General features: G+C 34.4%; 1 protein-coding gene across 1 annotated transcript; it reads right to left on the bottom strand.

Moving 5' to 3' along the window:
• Positions 1-910: 910 nt before the first annotated feature.
• Positions 911-15,404, bottom strand: LOC130235212 (sterol 26-hydroxylase, mitochondrial-like). The gene is made up of 9 exons (XM_056465679.1): positions 15,131-15,404; positions 13,142-13,332; positions 12,749-12,948; positions 9,153-9,350; positions 8,891-9,054; positions 4,084-4,250; positions 1,966-2,047; positions 1,681-1,881; positions 911-1,594 (listed from the first exon to the last, which is right to left on the bottom strand). The coding sequence occupies exons 1-9, from the start codon at positions 15,365-15,367 to the stop codon at positions 1,466-1,468; spliced, it is 1,569 nt and encodes a 522-aa protein (XP_056321654.1). The 5' UTR covers positions 15,368-15,404; the 3' UTR covers positions 911-1,465.
• Positions 15,405-16,598: the final 1,194 nt, after the last annotated feature.

The raw sequence follows: 16,598 nt of genomic DNA, 5'->3' as shown, positions 1-16,598 counted from the left end.
TTCCCATTCATAATCTGACCAACAATACACAACACTGATACTGGATTCATTAAAAAGTTTAATTGATGTTTAGCTTTATAAAATAGGCTACATTATTGCACAATGGAATAAAATGCACAGTAACAATTTAAAATAAATCTTAAATCTGGATGAGGAAAAAAGGATTTTTTTTCACAGTGTTATATATACATGGTCCTTCATGTTGCATATTTCAAAAGCACAACGCAATCATAATTAGACAGTGGTACCCTTAAGAAAAATCAACCATGGTTTCATTACTACTACTACAAAAATATGGTTTTTGATGTTAAACCATGGTGACTACTAATTACCCATGGTATTTTAGTTAAATGGTTGTTAAACATATAATAATAATAAAATAAAAAAAACATGATTACAGCATGTTTACTACACTGTAAATAGTGATTAGTTACTTAAAGTGAGTAAAACAATTGCCTTAAAGCAACAAGTTGACTTTACAAAAATAATGTAAGTAAACCATATGTAACTTGGAACTGTTAAGTTGACTGTGTTTTGTAGTTAAAAACAAAAGTAAACTAATCAGTCCCAATACACCCTTATTATATTTGTTTTTTTTTTTCTTTTCTGTTCTTTTGCTTTTCTGTATCTAGCAAAATGACATACAGCTAAATAAATCTGCTCTTCCAGACTCCAGTGTGTCTTCTAACTCAATACAGGCTATAATTCTAGATTTTATAGACGTAATAAAGCACCAAATATGCAATACTGTGATAATTAGAGTAATTATTAGAAAACAGACGAGCTAAAATAGTCTGACACTGTAAAAAGGCATTAATTGACTTAAGAAAAAGTACAATTTGCATATTTATAAAAAATTAAGTCAACTTAAAAGTTCTAAGTTACAATGGGTTTACTTACAGTACATTATTTTTGTAAATTCAACTTGTTGCTTTTAAGGCAACTGGCAATTGGCTTTAAGTAAATAATCACTTTCCACAGTGTACACTGTTCAAAAACTAATCCTAATGAGTACTGTGAACTTAATCCATTTAAGAAAATGAAGCAATTTAAGCACAGTTAAACCCAATAAATGAAGAGAACTCAAATCAATTGAGTACTGTAAAACCCAATAAGGCAACTCAAACTGTTTGAGGAAATCGATTGCTACAAAACATTTGAGTTAAAAACTAATCTATATGAGTACTGTGAACTTACTTCATTTAAGTTGAAGTAATGAGATATTTAAATAACTCATTACCTTCAACAATACGTTAAAAACTTTCAAATGAGTAGAATTAACTTTCAGTCAGTGTTGAGTTAACTACACTCATTTGATACAGGTGACTGTTGGGTTTTACAATGTAAAATAAAACCAAGGATAATTTTTGTAAGAGTGAATATTACGTGACATTCACATAATTCACTTCAGCAGATTGCTTTTCAAATGTACATGCAGCTTGTTGAAACATGATGTCTTCTTTAGCTATGCTTCAGTCTTCTTTCTTTCAACAAAATGCAGATTAACTTTTCTGTCTGGAGCAAGCACTGTACGATTCAGTGACCTCACCTCACCTACAGTCGGGTCTGGTCTAATTTCAAACAACTTGATTAGCTGGAATGAAAAGATGATATTACAAAAACACAGTTATTTATGTCATATATTAGTCTGGCACAAAACGACAAACAAAACGGTCTTACCCTAGCCAAAGCCAGATACATTTCCAATTCAGCAATACGACGACCGACACAGCCTCTGACTCCAAATCCAAATGGGATTGACCCAAATGGGTTTGGTCTGGTTCTGCCGTCTCGCAGCCAGCGCTCAGGTTTGAACTTCTGTGGTTCTGGGAAGACTTTCTCATCACGGCTGATTGCATAGTGGCACAGAGTGAATGTTGTCTGTTCATAAAAAGCATCTGATTAAGTGAATAAGCTGATTAAAAAGTTTTCTTTTAACTTCCTTATAGTATGAGGCCAGCTTACGTTTTTAGGGAATAGGTGTCCACCAATAACAACTTCATTTTCTGCAATAAGCCGAGCATTCATGGGCACCACAGGATACAACCTGCTCAGGAAATTACATATGCAAACAGATTAGAATATGCACTATAAAGCTAAAAAAGATTCCCAAAGAGGCTAAATTCCTATTTAAATACACTGAAATATGTATTTTATTCTTGCACTGGCAGGCTACTTTCAACTTCCATTACTCAATCTTTAATGTCAGATGATGTTTCTGAAATTATTCTAATATGGAAATGTTCTGCTCAACTGTTACAAATTTATATACAGCGGGGAAAATAAGTATTGAACACGTCATGTTTCTTTCCTGGGAATAATATTTCTAAAGGAGCTGTTGACATGGAATTGAACCAGATTTTAGTAAAATCCCAAGTAATCCAAACATAAAAATAAAACAAAACAAATCTGAAAAATTAGTTATGTGTAATATGTGAAATGACACAAGGAGAAAGCACTGAACGGTCACACTTTATTTTGATGGTCCGTTTGTTGAATTTAAGTTACATTGCATCTACATGCCAACTAATCCTCATTAGATTATAAGTAGACTGTTAGGTTGGGGTAAGGGTTAATGTAAGTTGACATTATTGTCAGTTAAATGTCTGTTGAAGGAGCCGTATCAACAGATATAAAGCAGACAGTCTACTAATACTCAAATGGACCATCAAACATCAAAATAAAGGTGTTACCCACTGAACTACTGAAATATATTTAATACTTAAAAATATAAAAAGGTTTTTTTTTTGGTGATGGCAGCTTAAACACGCCTCTCTTATGGAGAAAGAAGTCACATGCATTGCTCAGGTGAATTTTATTACAGACTTCAACAGAGTGATAAAATCTTGATGGTTCTGTGGGTCTCGTCTTTCAAATCTGGTATTTAATTTGTATTTTTTTATTGGATTCAAGTCAGGTGATTGGCTGGGCCATTCTACAGCTTGATTTTCTTTCTCTGAAAGCGTTTGAGAGATTCCTTGGCTGTGTTTTGGATCATTGTCTTGCTGAAATGTCCACCCTGGTTTCATCTTTATCATCCTGCTAATGTAGATGTTGGACTGAAGCAGCTAATGTTCATTTACAATGATGAAGGGCAGAGGGTTGCTGAAGAACTACTGAGAGATTTCAGCTGCTGCCTGGGCTTTCACTGCCTTTCTGCACCTCCCTTTCTTCATGTGTTCAATACTTTTACCATGCGCCATTTCATTTTTTTATTACGCATAACTTAATTGCAAACTAATTATATTTGTTTTCTTTGCATATAAGGATTTCTATGGTGGTTACCAACATCCGGGAAAAATTTCAAGTCAACAGCACCTTGAGAAATATGTTTTCTGATAAAAATGGTGATGTGTTCAATACTTATTTTTCCCGCTGTATTGTAATAAATATAATTGTTATAAACTTATATATAAGAATTATACAGTTCTTATTCTTATTATTAGTTTTTTTGGGGCTCTGAACAGCACCACAAAGATGTGGTCGCTGCTGTCACCTGGAGGCAACTGGGAGCTGAGAGCAGATCTTGAGCATCAGTTGAAGTTACCACAGCAAATTGCTGGACCTGCCTTGCAGGTAGTTCCACCTGTGCTTACATCTGGTAAAATGTTACACTTTAATATTTGATGATTTGAAAGTTTTTAAAAATACATTATTTATTTTACATTTTTATAAGATTGCAAATGTCTTTATGATTACTTTTGATCAATTTAATGTCTCCTTGATCAATAAAAGTTTGATTAATCTATTTATTTATAAATCTTACACCAAGTATATGAATTTATATTATATTACAGGTTTCCACTAAATATTAAGCAGCACGCTCTTCAAAATGACTAACAATTAGAAATGTATTGAGACCCAAATAAATGACTTTTTGAAGCATATTCAAATATTGTATGTAATAGTATTTCACAATCTTACTGGTTTTGCTGTAATTTTGATAAAATAATTGACAATTCTTTCTTTCTCTCCATAATACATTTTTCAAAGATTTGACAATTGTATGGTAGAGCAGAATTTGCCCTTTGGGTTGGCCACTGTCAGTTTTTGTTAGGTTTTTCAAAGATCACATTACACAACCTTAATGTTTCCTTGATGACAGCTTTGAGGTAGGACATGCCATTCACTTCTTGTGCTGTTGGGATTCTGTCATCGTTTAAGACTTTGGCTACCTCCTGATACAAAATGTCTTGAGTTTCTGGGTCTTTTGAGAGGTGATACAGTGCAAACAACATGGTGTTGGAGGTCTAGAACATAGAACAGAACAAATATAGAAAACATATGTAAATATAGATCTTTTTAAACATTTTTGCCTTTATTTGATTAGACAATAGGATGACAGTAAATTAAGTGAGACAGGATCGGGAAAGGTACACGAGCTGAGATTCGAACTCAGAACACCCAGAATAAATAATTAAAATATTCATTTTAAGTTCAGCAATCTCAAGCTTCAAATCCAAAGGTGAGACATTTTTTTCTATTTCAACTACTGACTGTTGCCATTTGCTGCTGTTGTATCTTAAACAGTGTTGGGAGTAATGCGTTACAAAAGTAATGTATTACAGTAATGTATTACATTTTCCAGTAACGCAGTAGTGTAAGGCATTACTTATACATTTTCAGTAATATTTTACTCGGTACATGTTCAGTAACGCGTGCGTTACAACAAACTTTTCGCCCCCAAGACATTACCAAATAAAAAATACCGCAAGTAAGTTCTATTTTCTGTTCGTGGTTAGTGAATAAATGCGCGTGTTGTCATTAATATCCCTCTGGCTATTGGAACTTTTTTACTTTGAACGCGGAATGATTTCAGCCTCTGAGCTCGAGGTCCGAGGCTATTGGCTCAGCCCGGTTCACAGTAAGGTCAAGCCCTGACGTGCAGCGGAAGAGCGGCAAAATAGATGAGCAGAAGACAGTACATTCGCGAGATGGACGTATGTGCATATGGCGTTATTTCATTGACAACAGTCGTAAGCGCAATTTTACAAGAACGCATTCATGTAATTCTCTCTTCGTGGACAATTCGACCGCAATTGTTTTTTTCGCAGTCGCATGCACTCAAAACACGGCTGCTCACGTGCGAATGATCTGCTCTGGCTCCGTCAGATGATGCAGACTCACAATTTGTACCTCGTGTTTCCTCTTCTTTTCGTGCTTTTGCTCTCCAGAGATCCTCCTGTTCAATTGCTTATCCCAAGAATGTTGATATGGTTTATATATTGCTACGGTATTTATTAGCAATACACGAAACACTAAAAGGTTATGATAAATTCTATAATAAATACTTGTGTTTTTGAGTGTTAGATATACTGCCTATGTTTTAGGCTAGTATTAATTACAATTAGTTAATGAATGCTTCAGCATACTGTAGTATTAAGAATAGTGAACTGATAAAATTAAATACAAAGTGTAGTTTTACTACAGTAAAGTGTGGTGAATTGTAATATAGTATACCCTATATTAAAAAAAAAACTACAGCACTGGGTAATTTGTTTATATTACGCTTGTGTTACCATAGCAACTAGTATTAGCACAACTGATTAATTGAAGTACTTTACTGTAGAACTGTTCAAAACACTGTACATGACAGGGAAAATGTCCTCCACAATCTCATCAGCAATGTGGAAGACAACAGAGACGTGTTCAATTTATTTTAGTTGCCATGATAAAATGGGATTGATAGTGAGATTTATTTGAGGAGTGAATAGTTCAGTAGGCTATAATACCTCATCAAGTTTTCCCCTATTTTTATCGGTTACATTTCTGCTTGCATTCGTTATATTTTTGTTTAAATGTTGTTTTATTTGATTAGTATGGTGCACCTTTTGGATGTTTAATAAATGTTTTTTAAAAATGTATTCTTTGCATTCAACTTCTTTTCTCTGTGTCTTAAGTGTTTGAAATTGAAAATATTTCATCATATAACAAACAACAAAAAAGGTTATAGTGGATTAGATTAAAAATTTTATATGTAAGTCTATTTTAGTATTTTGGTTATTGTTAATAAATAGTGTACAAATATAAATTATATCAAAAAGCATGAAAGGAAGAGGGAACACAAGACACAAATTGTGAGTCTGCATATAATCTCACTGAGCGAGTAGTGTACTGTGAGCGCACAAGAAATTTTGTGCGTGAGCAGTGCATATTTGAGAGAGCATGAGAATTTGCACGCGAGCAGCGTATATTTGAGAGCTCACAAGCAGTTTTGTCTACAGAGGAAATCGGTGCACGAGCATTATATTGAGAAAGCTATGTTCATCATGCTCACTTTGAACATGACAGTTTTGTGTTGTGAACCTGAATTTAAAGTGAATAGAATAATGGCAAGATTAAGAAAAAAATGCATCTCGTCATGGCATTGGAGTTTACATATAGGCCTGTTGTGTCTAATATGAAAATAGCCAAGCTATTCACAGATATTGCCAGATAATCACTTTACCTTTACCATACTTTCAACAGACTTTGATCATTTGTGATTCTGGCTCTTATCCTTTCTTGCATTGTCTTGAGCCTTCACGTTGCCAAATATATACTATATTGTTAGTAGCCTGGATAGGTCACCGTCATTCTGCTACATCATATCGCTTTCTACTGGATGTAAAATGCTCTGCAGTACATTTAGTCATTTTAGAATGTTAAGTTCTAGTTCTGTAGTTATTTTGGTGAAAGTAACTAAAAAGTAATATAAGAGTAATGTAACATATTACAATTTTGAGACAGTAATATTGTAAGGTAAGGGATTACTTTTAAATAACAGTAATAAGTAATCTGTAACGTATTACAGTTTGAAAGTAACTTGCACAACACTGATCTTAAAGGCATAGTTCACCCCAAAAAAAGTAAATATACTGACCATTTACTTTCAACCTCAAGTGGTTTCAAATGTTTATGAGTTTACTTTTATTGTTTAACACAAAAGTAAGATCATTTGAGTAACCACTGACTTTCATAGAACGAAAAACAAATACCATGTAATTCAAAGGTTTCAGCATTTTTCAAAACAACTTCTTTTACATTTAACAGAAGAAAGAAACAGGTTTGGGACAAGTGAAGAGGGGAGTAAATGATGACAGAATTTTCAGTTTTGGGTAAAATATCAGTAAGTGATTTATCAAGGAGGGAAGTTATTTTGAAAAGATTATGGGACATTCTACCAGAAACCAGAAACGAACATTTTCACTCATAAACACTGTGACAGGGCCTGACTTAAGCTTGTCGTCCTCAAAAAAATCATACAAAAACAAGCATAAAGTCATACGATTCAATGATAGAATGCATCCTTGATCAATGTCAGCTTCTTCTCCGTCAAATGATGTAATTTCCGAGTCAGCCTTTGCATGTATTTTAAGTTAACATGGGCACAGTTGTAAATTTATTTGTATTATATATTTGTAGAATTTATTTATAATTTCATCTTTTTAATCAATTGATGTGAATGATAACGACTTAAACGACTGATAACAAAACTATTAAAGGTGTAGTTTCAATTGAGCTGAGGACAAGGACAATGACAGAGTTTGTATATTCCTTTACAGAACAACTCACAGAATTCAACCATCAGTCCATTTTAGATATTTTTGGGATGAAATACTTTTTATTCACTGTATTAATGTTTTTATTTCAGGGGCAGATAATGCTTCTGGTAGAATGTCTCTTATATGAGAGCAAAAAAATATATGTGCACAAATAAATTATTTATTAAAATTACTATAATTTTCCATAAAATACTAAGAATTGTGATTTTTATTTTAAAGTAGCTCTATTAATGAATGGAAATTCGTTGCAAATGTGTGAACAGCTAATAAACATCCCAGGTTGTGTATGGAAGCCTAATTTGTAACCCATTATAACTAGACTGATTTATAAATTATATAAATCATTTTTTCTAGGAAAAATCTGAAGAATGTTCAAGATTATTACAAAAAAGTAAATATATATAATAATATTCATTAATCATCAAATAAACATTGCAGTAGGCTGCTTCTGTAAATGAAAAAAAAAACTAAGAGTATATTATGAGTATATCACATTCTGACTGAAAAACTTAATCACATTGAGTCTAGGCATGGGACGATAACCAATTTCAAGATTTATCACGGTTTGGAAAAGTCAAGGTTTTAAAACAGCCAAAGTTATCTGTTATATCGTTCCTAAGGTATATGTATGTTTTTTTTTTGTTTTGTTTTTTACATGTTTTTCACAATTATTTTATTTATTATTTATTATTTTTAAGGGCAACAGTATCATCAGCAGAAAAGGGAAATTTACAGTACATCAAAAGCTACTGGTCCAAAATATTTTAAATGTTTCTTAAAATAAAATATATAGTGTTTAATGGGGAAAAATTTGTTGGTTTTTACCCAGACATTTAAAAAGAACTTATTTGGGAGCAGTAATAACAATAGCGTGATACCGTGAAACCGTGATATTTTTATCCAAGGTTATCATACCATTAGAATCTTATACCGGCCCATGCCTAACTGAGTCTCATGTTATGTGTGCATATCTGCAAGAAAAAGTTGCTGGCTGCATTGAAATCCAAATTTACCAAGTTTATTCTGCTAGCTCACATTGTTAGTCTTAAAATGAATAATTAGTTTTTAAACTAAAATGAAATATTTCTTTTGGTGATCTTCAATTTTAGCTTTTGCATTTGGAGTAGCGGTTCTTCTGTTGACGACTAACATAGCAACTGTGTATCAATATCCTTAGCCACGCACCACTTACCATTAGTTTGCCATGAGAGAATGGCAAACTAATGGCCATTACAAATCCGACCCCCTACTTAATATTCAGTTTCTGTTGGAAATACATCAACATACTAAGATAAAAGTCTCAGTAATTTCCGGTTACACAGAAAACTACAGAAAAGTTGTCTTACTGTGTCGACTCCAGCCAACAGCAGCTCAGATACACTTCCATAAACGTCTTTGCTGCTCATCTTGCCATTAGAAAGCAGGTATGTGAGATACTCCCCAGCAACCTCCTGATTCGCATCTACACGCTTCTGAAGGGCCTCCATCTTCATGTCAATCATTTTTCCAGCTATGCATAATCCAGAGGTACAATCAACAACATTATAGAACACATCATGCATGTATCTCTTGTAGTCTGCAAGACAACGTAAGAACTAACAAGCTTACCGAACTTGAATATGCCATCCCAGCCACCAATGTACCTCTGCCAGAATGGCAAGTAATTGCGGGTCCAGTTGGGCATGAACACTACGGGCATGCTGTAGGTGAGCATTTGTGCAATAGAATTAATGAAATGTTGCGTTTCAGCAGGAATCTCTTTCTCCAGGCAGCCAATGCGTGTCTCAAACAGAATGGAGGAGATTCCTGTGAATAAAATGGTTGCAAATGGAGTACATGTTAAATATTAGTGATGAATTAGTATGAGCATTAACTTTTATGACAAAATAAAACTCACACATGAATTTAGCCATGTTAAAATTTATGATACAGTCACTGATTTATAAGAGAGCACAGAATAAGAGAATAGAATAGTATAATAATAACAATAATATAAATAATTTTCAGTTGTTCTCTATAGATCAGTTGATGCTATACTTTTATTATAAACATCATCAACTGCTTGAAAGTTATATATAGCAACATCAATAGCAGATTATTGTTTTTAAACACCTAGTCGTTTTCCGGTGACTAGACTGCAGCTCTGCATAAGAAGTTTGGCTAGAGGAGAAATAGTCATGCCCAACTAAGCCTGATTTCTCTCAAGGTTTTTTTTTTTCCTTCATTTTCGTCAATTGGTGAAGTTTGTTCCTCACCACTGTCACCACTGGCTTGCTTGGTTTAGGACTTGTGGAGCTGCACATTAATGGATTTGGTCTTTAGTGTTTGTTTGGACTTTCAGCAGTGAAAATTAAACCACACTGAACTGAACTTCAACTTTGAAAACTGGACTGACACAGTTTCAATTTACTATAATCTTCTATGGTAAGCTGCTTTGACACAATCTACATTGTAAAATGGCTATAGAAATAAACATGAATTGAATAGAATTTTTGAGATCTTATAACTTATTTACTATTTATTGCTTGATTCTGATTGGTTGATCAAACTTTCAAGTTGTGCCATTATTTTAAGATAACCTCATAGCTAAAGTAGGTTCAGGCATCATTTCATATCATTACTTTAAATGATTTCGGTTATTTCACAACTACAACAATCAAATAAAATCACCTTGATTGTGCGTTATTTTGTAATGTAAAGTATTCATAGCGCTTCACTTTTTCCATATTTTTTATGCTACAGCCTTATTGCAAAATGGATTAAATTTATTTTTTTCTCAAAATTCTACACACAATACACCATAATGACAATGCGAAAAAGAGCTTTTGAAATTGTTGCAATTTATTAAAATTGAATGAAAAACCTGAAAAATCACATGTACAGAAGCATTCACAGCCTTTACTGTGAAGCTCTAAATTGAGCTCAGGTACATTCTGTTTCCACTGATCATTATTGAGATGTTTCAGCAGCTTAATTGGTGTTTACCTGTGGTCAATTCAGTTGATTGGACATGATTTAAAAAGGCATACAGCTGTCTATATAAGGTCCCAGGGTTGACAGTGCATGCCAAAGCACAAACCAAGCATCAAGACAAAGGAATTGTCTGTAGACAGGATTGTCTTGAGGCACAGGTTTGATATTTTTAATATATTTGCAACAATTTCCAAAAAATCTTTTCACATTGTCATTGTGGGGTATTGTGTGTAGAATTTTGAGTCTATTCATGAATTTAATCCATTTTGGAATAAGGCTGGAACATTAAAAAAAAAAAAGTAGAAAAAGTGAATACTTTCCAGATGCACTGTATATTACGGTTACCACACCTAATGACACTGTTTGATTTTGTATTTTAAGCCATTTGTCAGGTTTTCCCTTGTGTGTAGGACTAATTTCTTACACATCTGATTCAAAGACCTTCATAGGTCGAGGTGGAAACCCATGACATGTGGATGTCCCACAAGGCTCAATTCTGGCACCTCTCCTGTTCAAAATTAATATGCTCATACGGAGTCATAAAATGAGAGAATAAAATATCCTACCACAGCTATGCTGATGACATTCAGATCTACTTATTGCCTCCTTATTGGTTAAGGACTACATTCAGTCAGATCTGAGTTTCAGTATATGCCAAAGCAGTAAGCAAATCAGCACACTATCACCTCAAAAACATATCAGGAATTTAATGCTTTGTTTCTAGTGAGGGCTTAGAGAAACTTGCTCATGCTTTTATCACCAGCAGAGTGGATTATTGTTATGGACTTCTCACTGGCCTTCCAAAACAGACAGTCAGACAGCTGCAGCTCATCCAGGACGCTGCTGCCAGGATTCTGACCAGCACCAGGAAATCAGAGCACATCACACCTGTCTTCGAGTCTTTAAACTGACTCCGAGTTACATTCAGAATAGATTTTAAAGTATTATTACTGGTCTATAAATCACTAAATGGCCTAGGACCTCAATACATTACAGATATGCTCACTGAATACAAACCCAACAGATCACTCAGATCTTTAGAATCATATAAACTAGAAATTCCTTTCTTATTTCTTTTATTCCTGTTTATGTAAAGCATTTTGAATTACGATTGTGTATGAAATGTGCTATATAAATAAACTTGCCTTGTCTAAACTTCTGTTTTGTTTTGACAGATGTAGCTGTGAACGGAAATCATTCAGCAGGATAATTTTCTAATAACTCAACACCTCGTTGTCAATTATTCCTTACATATTTACTCTGTAATAAAGAGTTTCTTAATACCAACTAGGTTTGGCAAAATTAGCTTAGTGCACCTTTAAAAATGCACCATTTGTTTACAGAGAGAATTTTAGAGCGTGTGTGCATTTTTTTAATTTTTAAAAAAATAGCGATCACCAATGCATGGCTTCAGCACAAGACTGAGCTACACCTTCTTGGAAAGAAATCATTTAAGCTCCTTGAAGTCAAATTGCTCATACTCAAGGTGTACTACATGCAAGATACCTTTGTGTTTCATTCATTAATTTTCCTTCAGCTTAGTCCCTTTATTAATCCGGGGTCGCCACAGCGGAATGAACCACCAACTTATGCAGCATGTTTTACACAGCGGATGCCCTTCCAGCTGCAACCCAGTACTGGAAAACATGCATACACACATTCACACACATACACTACGGACAATTTAGTTTATTCAATTCACCTGTACCACATGTTTTTGGACTGTGGGGGAAACCGGGGCACCAGGAGGAAACCCACACGAACACAGGGGTACATGCAAACTCCACACAGAAATGCCAACTGGCCCAGCCTGGATTCGAACCAACAACCTTTTTACTGTGAGGCGACAGTGCCAACCACTGAGCCACCATGCTGACCCCTTTTGAGTTTCAAAGAAGGGGAATTTCTTTTGGAAATATAAATTTTAAAAAAGGCTAAAATAGTTCCAAAAAGGCTACATTTCCAAGATGCATACACTACACTTACAGTAAGGTGGTAGCGTCAGTCATAATTCCAAAGTTGACTTTGGTATTTTATTTGAAATTTTTATAATTTTAGATATTACATTATGGTTCCATTTCACACTGTAGTGGACGCGTAATATCTTTAAAATAAAATATTTTTTTCTCCAAAAAATGTTTCCAGTATGATCATTGCCTTTCAAGCAATTGTGGAAATTAAGAATAAAAGCAATTGTACAAAATTTAAGTGGAAAACTGGAGTGGAAATACCTTCAAGGGAGAACCGGTAAAGCTCATTGGTCAGATTAGAGACCAGATCCCCTGTAGGACTCATCTCCCGCAGATAGTAAATGCGTTTGATGAAGTCCGTGATCACTGCATTCACCACATCTGCATACTGAACTGAGTCCTTTGGATGCAGCATGCGTTTGTTCAGCACCGCTCGCAGTTTGTACCATTTCTCTCCTTCTCTGTTAAACAACACAGTCTCTTTTCAGATGAGCAACAAAAACGCTGTATGTTGATAAGAGTTCATAAGTTTACATAACATGCTACTGTACATTAGCCAAATGTACTTTGTCCTCATAAAATCTCCAGACTTTTGACAAGTCTTACATAAAGTTGCAAAACATATTACAAAACCATTATGCCAAATGCTTTTACTCTGTGAAAGGGCCATAGCCGATGCCTTTCATGTCCCGATATTCTGTCCACAGAGTCATGTCTCCCCTGGAAGGAAACTTCTCATCTTTTCGAAGGAGTTCCTCCAGTAAGTCCACACTGTTTAATGCAACGGATTGGAAGTTTCCAGCATTGATTTTGTACAAGGGGCCATAAAGCTGTTTTTCATATAACTGGGGAGACGAAAAACAAAGGGTTAAGAACATAGTGTGCTAGTAAAGACAAAACCTTGCATTGCATCCCTTAAAAAAATTGTTTACCAAAATTGCCATAATTTACTACTTTCAAACCTTTATGGGTTTCTTTTTTGTGTTGAACACTAAAGAAGATGTTTTGAAAAATGTTGAAAACTTGTAACCATTGACTTCCATAGTATTTCTTTTTCCCACTATGGAAGTCAATGAAAACATGTTTTCAGCTTTCTTCATCATTTACTACTTTCAAACCACTAGTAGTTTCTTTCCTCTGTTGAACACAAAAGAAGATCTTTTAAAAAATGTTGGAACATACAACCATTGATTTCCATAGTATTTATTTTTCCTACTATTGAAGTCAATGATTACAGGTTTTCAGCTTTCTTCGTCATTTACTTCTTTCAAACCTTTATGAGTTTCTTTCCTCTGTTGAACACAAAAGAAGATCTTTTAAAAAATGTTGGAACATACAACCATTGATTTCCATAGTATTTATTTTTCCTACTATTGAAGTCAATGATTACAGGTTTTCAGCTTTCTTCGTCATTTACTTCTTTCAAACCTTTATGAGTTTCTTTCTTCTGTTGAACACAAAATAAGACATTTTGAAAAATGCTGGAAACCTGTAACCATTGACTTTCATTGTATTTCTGTTTCCTGCAATGGAAGTCAGTGCTTACTGGTTTTCAGCCTTCTTAAACATTTACTTCTTTTTAATCTTTAGAAGTTACTTTCTTTTGTTGAACAGAAAAGAAGATATTCTGAAAAATGCTGGAAACATGTAACCATTGACTTCTATAGAAGGAAATAGAAATACCATGGAAGTCAATGGTTACAGGTTTCCAACATTTTTCAAAATATCTTCTTCATCCTTTACTTCATTCAGACCCTCATGAGTTTATTTCTTCTGTTGAACACACAAGAAGATATTTAGAAAAATGTTGGAAAGCTGTAACCATTGACTTCCATGGTATTTTTCCCTACTATGGAAGTCAATGGTTACAGGTTTTCAGTTTTCTTCATCATTTACTTCTTTCAAACCTTCACGAGTTTCTTTCTTCTGTTGAACACAAAAGAAGATATTTGGAAAAAATGTTGGAAACCTGTAACCATTGACTTCCACTGTATTTCTGTTTCCTACTATGTAAGTCAATGGTTACAGTTTTTCAGTTTTCTTCATCATTTACTTCTTTCAAACCTTTATGAGTTTCCTTCTTCTGTTGAACACATAAGAAGATATTTTGAAACATGCTGGAAACCTGTAACCATTAACTTCCACTGTATTTCTGTTTCCTGCTATGGAAGTCAATGGTTACTGGTCAGCCTTCTTAAACATTTACTTCTTTCTAATCTTTAGAAGTTACTTTCTTTTGATGAACACAAAAGAAGATATTTAGAAAAATGTTGGAAACCTGTAACCATTGACTTCAATAGAAGGAACTAGAAATACCATGGAAGTCAGTGGTTACAGGTTTTCAGCTTTCTTCATCATTTACTTCTTTCAAACATTTATGACTTTCTTTCCTCTTTTGAACCCAAAAGAAGATACTTTGAAACATGTTGGAAACCTGTAACCATTGACCAAGAACGAAAATAAACAACACTTCTGAATTATTCAAAAATGTTCAATTATACAAGACAACCGTTTCCTTTCTACTCAGTGTCTTTAAATCGAACACCACCTGACAGTCTGAGAAAATAAAAGAGGTGAAAAATAATATCAAGAGCTGTTAAAGTCACACAGTAAACAAACTACAGCTTTGGTTTCTCTCTGTACCTGTAGCTCATGCATGCGACTCAAGTAGCCTTTAAAAAGCAGTCTGTACAACATGGTAAAGATTTTGATCTCTGGAAGGTCAGCCTCAGTCTTCAGCTTTCTGTGGCCGTCCTGGACACTGACAGAAGCAGCCGCAGCATTTCCTGTTGCTCTCCTGAAGCCTGTGGTCGCTGCTGTGGGTCTCAGAAAACCCAATCCGAGCCTTTCTGCAGAGCTCAAAGCAAAACAAACAGCCATTATGAAGGCAGGGCGAACAGTGAGGGAAACCGATCCGGTTTCACATGGGAGGGAGAGGGAGGTGGGGCAAAAACACTGTCTAGTTAACTCTTCACTATCTGATGTTATGTTGTATAGCGTGTGGGTCGGTTTTGAAAGGTGAAAGTCCATTATCATGCACAAAATGACACTGTAGGAATTTTAATATTAAAAGGATAGTTCACCCAAAAATGTACATTTACTCTTTATTTACTAACCGTCAAGTGTATTCAAACCTCTATGAGTTTGTTTCTTCTGTTGAACACAAAATGTTATTCTGAGAAATACTGGAAACCTGTAACCATTGACTTCCATACAGCAACCTGATTTCACCAAGTAGGACATGTTTCTGGATTAAAATCTATGTTGATCCTGGACCAACATTACAATCAGCCAATCAGTTTATGCTTATGCAATTCTATATGATCATTATCCAGCTATTATATACAGTTATGCTTGAGTTTAGGGGTAGGGAATAGGTATGGATTGCATTTTTCAACAAAAATGATGTTCCAGGATCAACATAGATGTTAATCCAAGATCACATCATACTTGGCAAAATCATGACGTGCGACTTCCATAGTAGGAAAAACAAATAAGGAGGTCAATGGTTGCAGATTTTCAGCTTTTTTCTAAATATCTTCTTTTTGTGTTTAACAGAAGAAAGAAACTCTAACAGGTTGGTGGCAAGTGACAGGAAATGATAGTTGAATTTTCAGTTTTGGATGAACTATGCCTTTAATCAGAAGATACTATTTCATAATCTTCTTGCGTCACTTCTTGCGTCAAACATTCTGTTATATTTCTGGTATAGCACTAAGTACAGGCTTGGAATGAGATGGGGACGATAAAAATAAGGGCCATTTTCAACCTGTGCGAACTCTGCCTTTAACATTCACCTTTCATCCAGTTCCTACAGGGTGGAAGGAAAAGACTTCAAAACAAAACAAAACAAAAAATGATACAAAACCACATTCTCTTGTTCAGAAAAACAAAATTCTGAACGTTAAGAATTTAAGCATTAATAACTGTATAAATATTAATAATGAGCAAAAAATGAGGGAAATAGTACACTACCTGACAAAAGTCTTGTTATTGATCCCAGTTGTAATAGCAACAAATAGTAACTTGACTTCTAGTTGATCATTTGTGGCAGAATCATATGTTGAACTGCATCCCAATCATCACAACCTGCATGGACCCAAGATTCTTA

This window comes from Danio aesculapii, chromosome 9 (assembly GCF_903798145.1).
Source record: "Danio aesculapii chromosome 9, fDanAes4.1, whole genome shotgun sequence".
Lineage (NCBI taxonomy): Eukaryota > Metazoa > Chordata > Actinopteri > Cypriniformes > Danionidae > Danio > Danio aesculapii.
The sequence above is the reverse complement of the archived record's forward strand: the minus strand, read 5'-3'. Positions and strand labels throughout refer to the sequence as shown.

What these genes read in the sequence shown, in the direction of transcription:
- LOC130235212 (XM_056465679.1), bottom strand. Translation starts at nt 15,367, where the DNA reads ATGGCTGTTTGTTTTGCTTTGAGCTCTGCAGAAAGGCTCGGATTGGGT. An exon ending in GGATGGCATATTCAAGTTCG is followed by an intron (nt 9,055 to 9,152) that starts GTAAGCTTGTTA and finishes GATTATGCATAG; the next exon opens with CTGGAAAAATGATTGACATG. An exon ending in GACACCTATTCCCTAAAAAC is followed by an intron (nt 1,882 to 1,965) that starts GTAAGCTGGCCT and finishes TTTTATGAACAG; the next exon opens with ACAACATTCACTCTGTGCCA.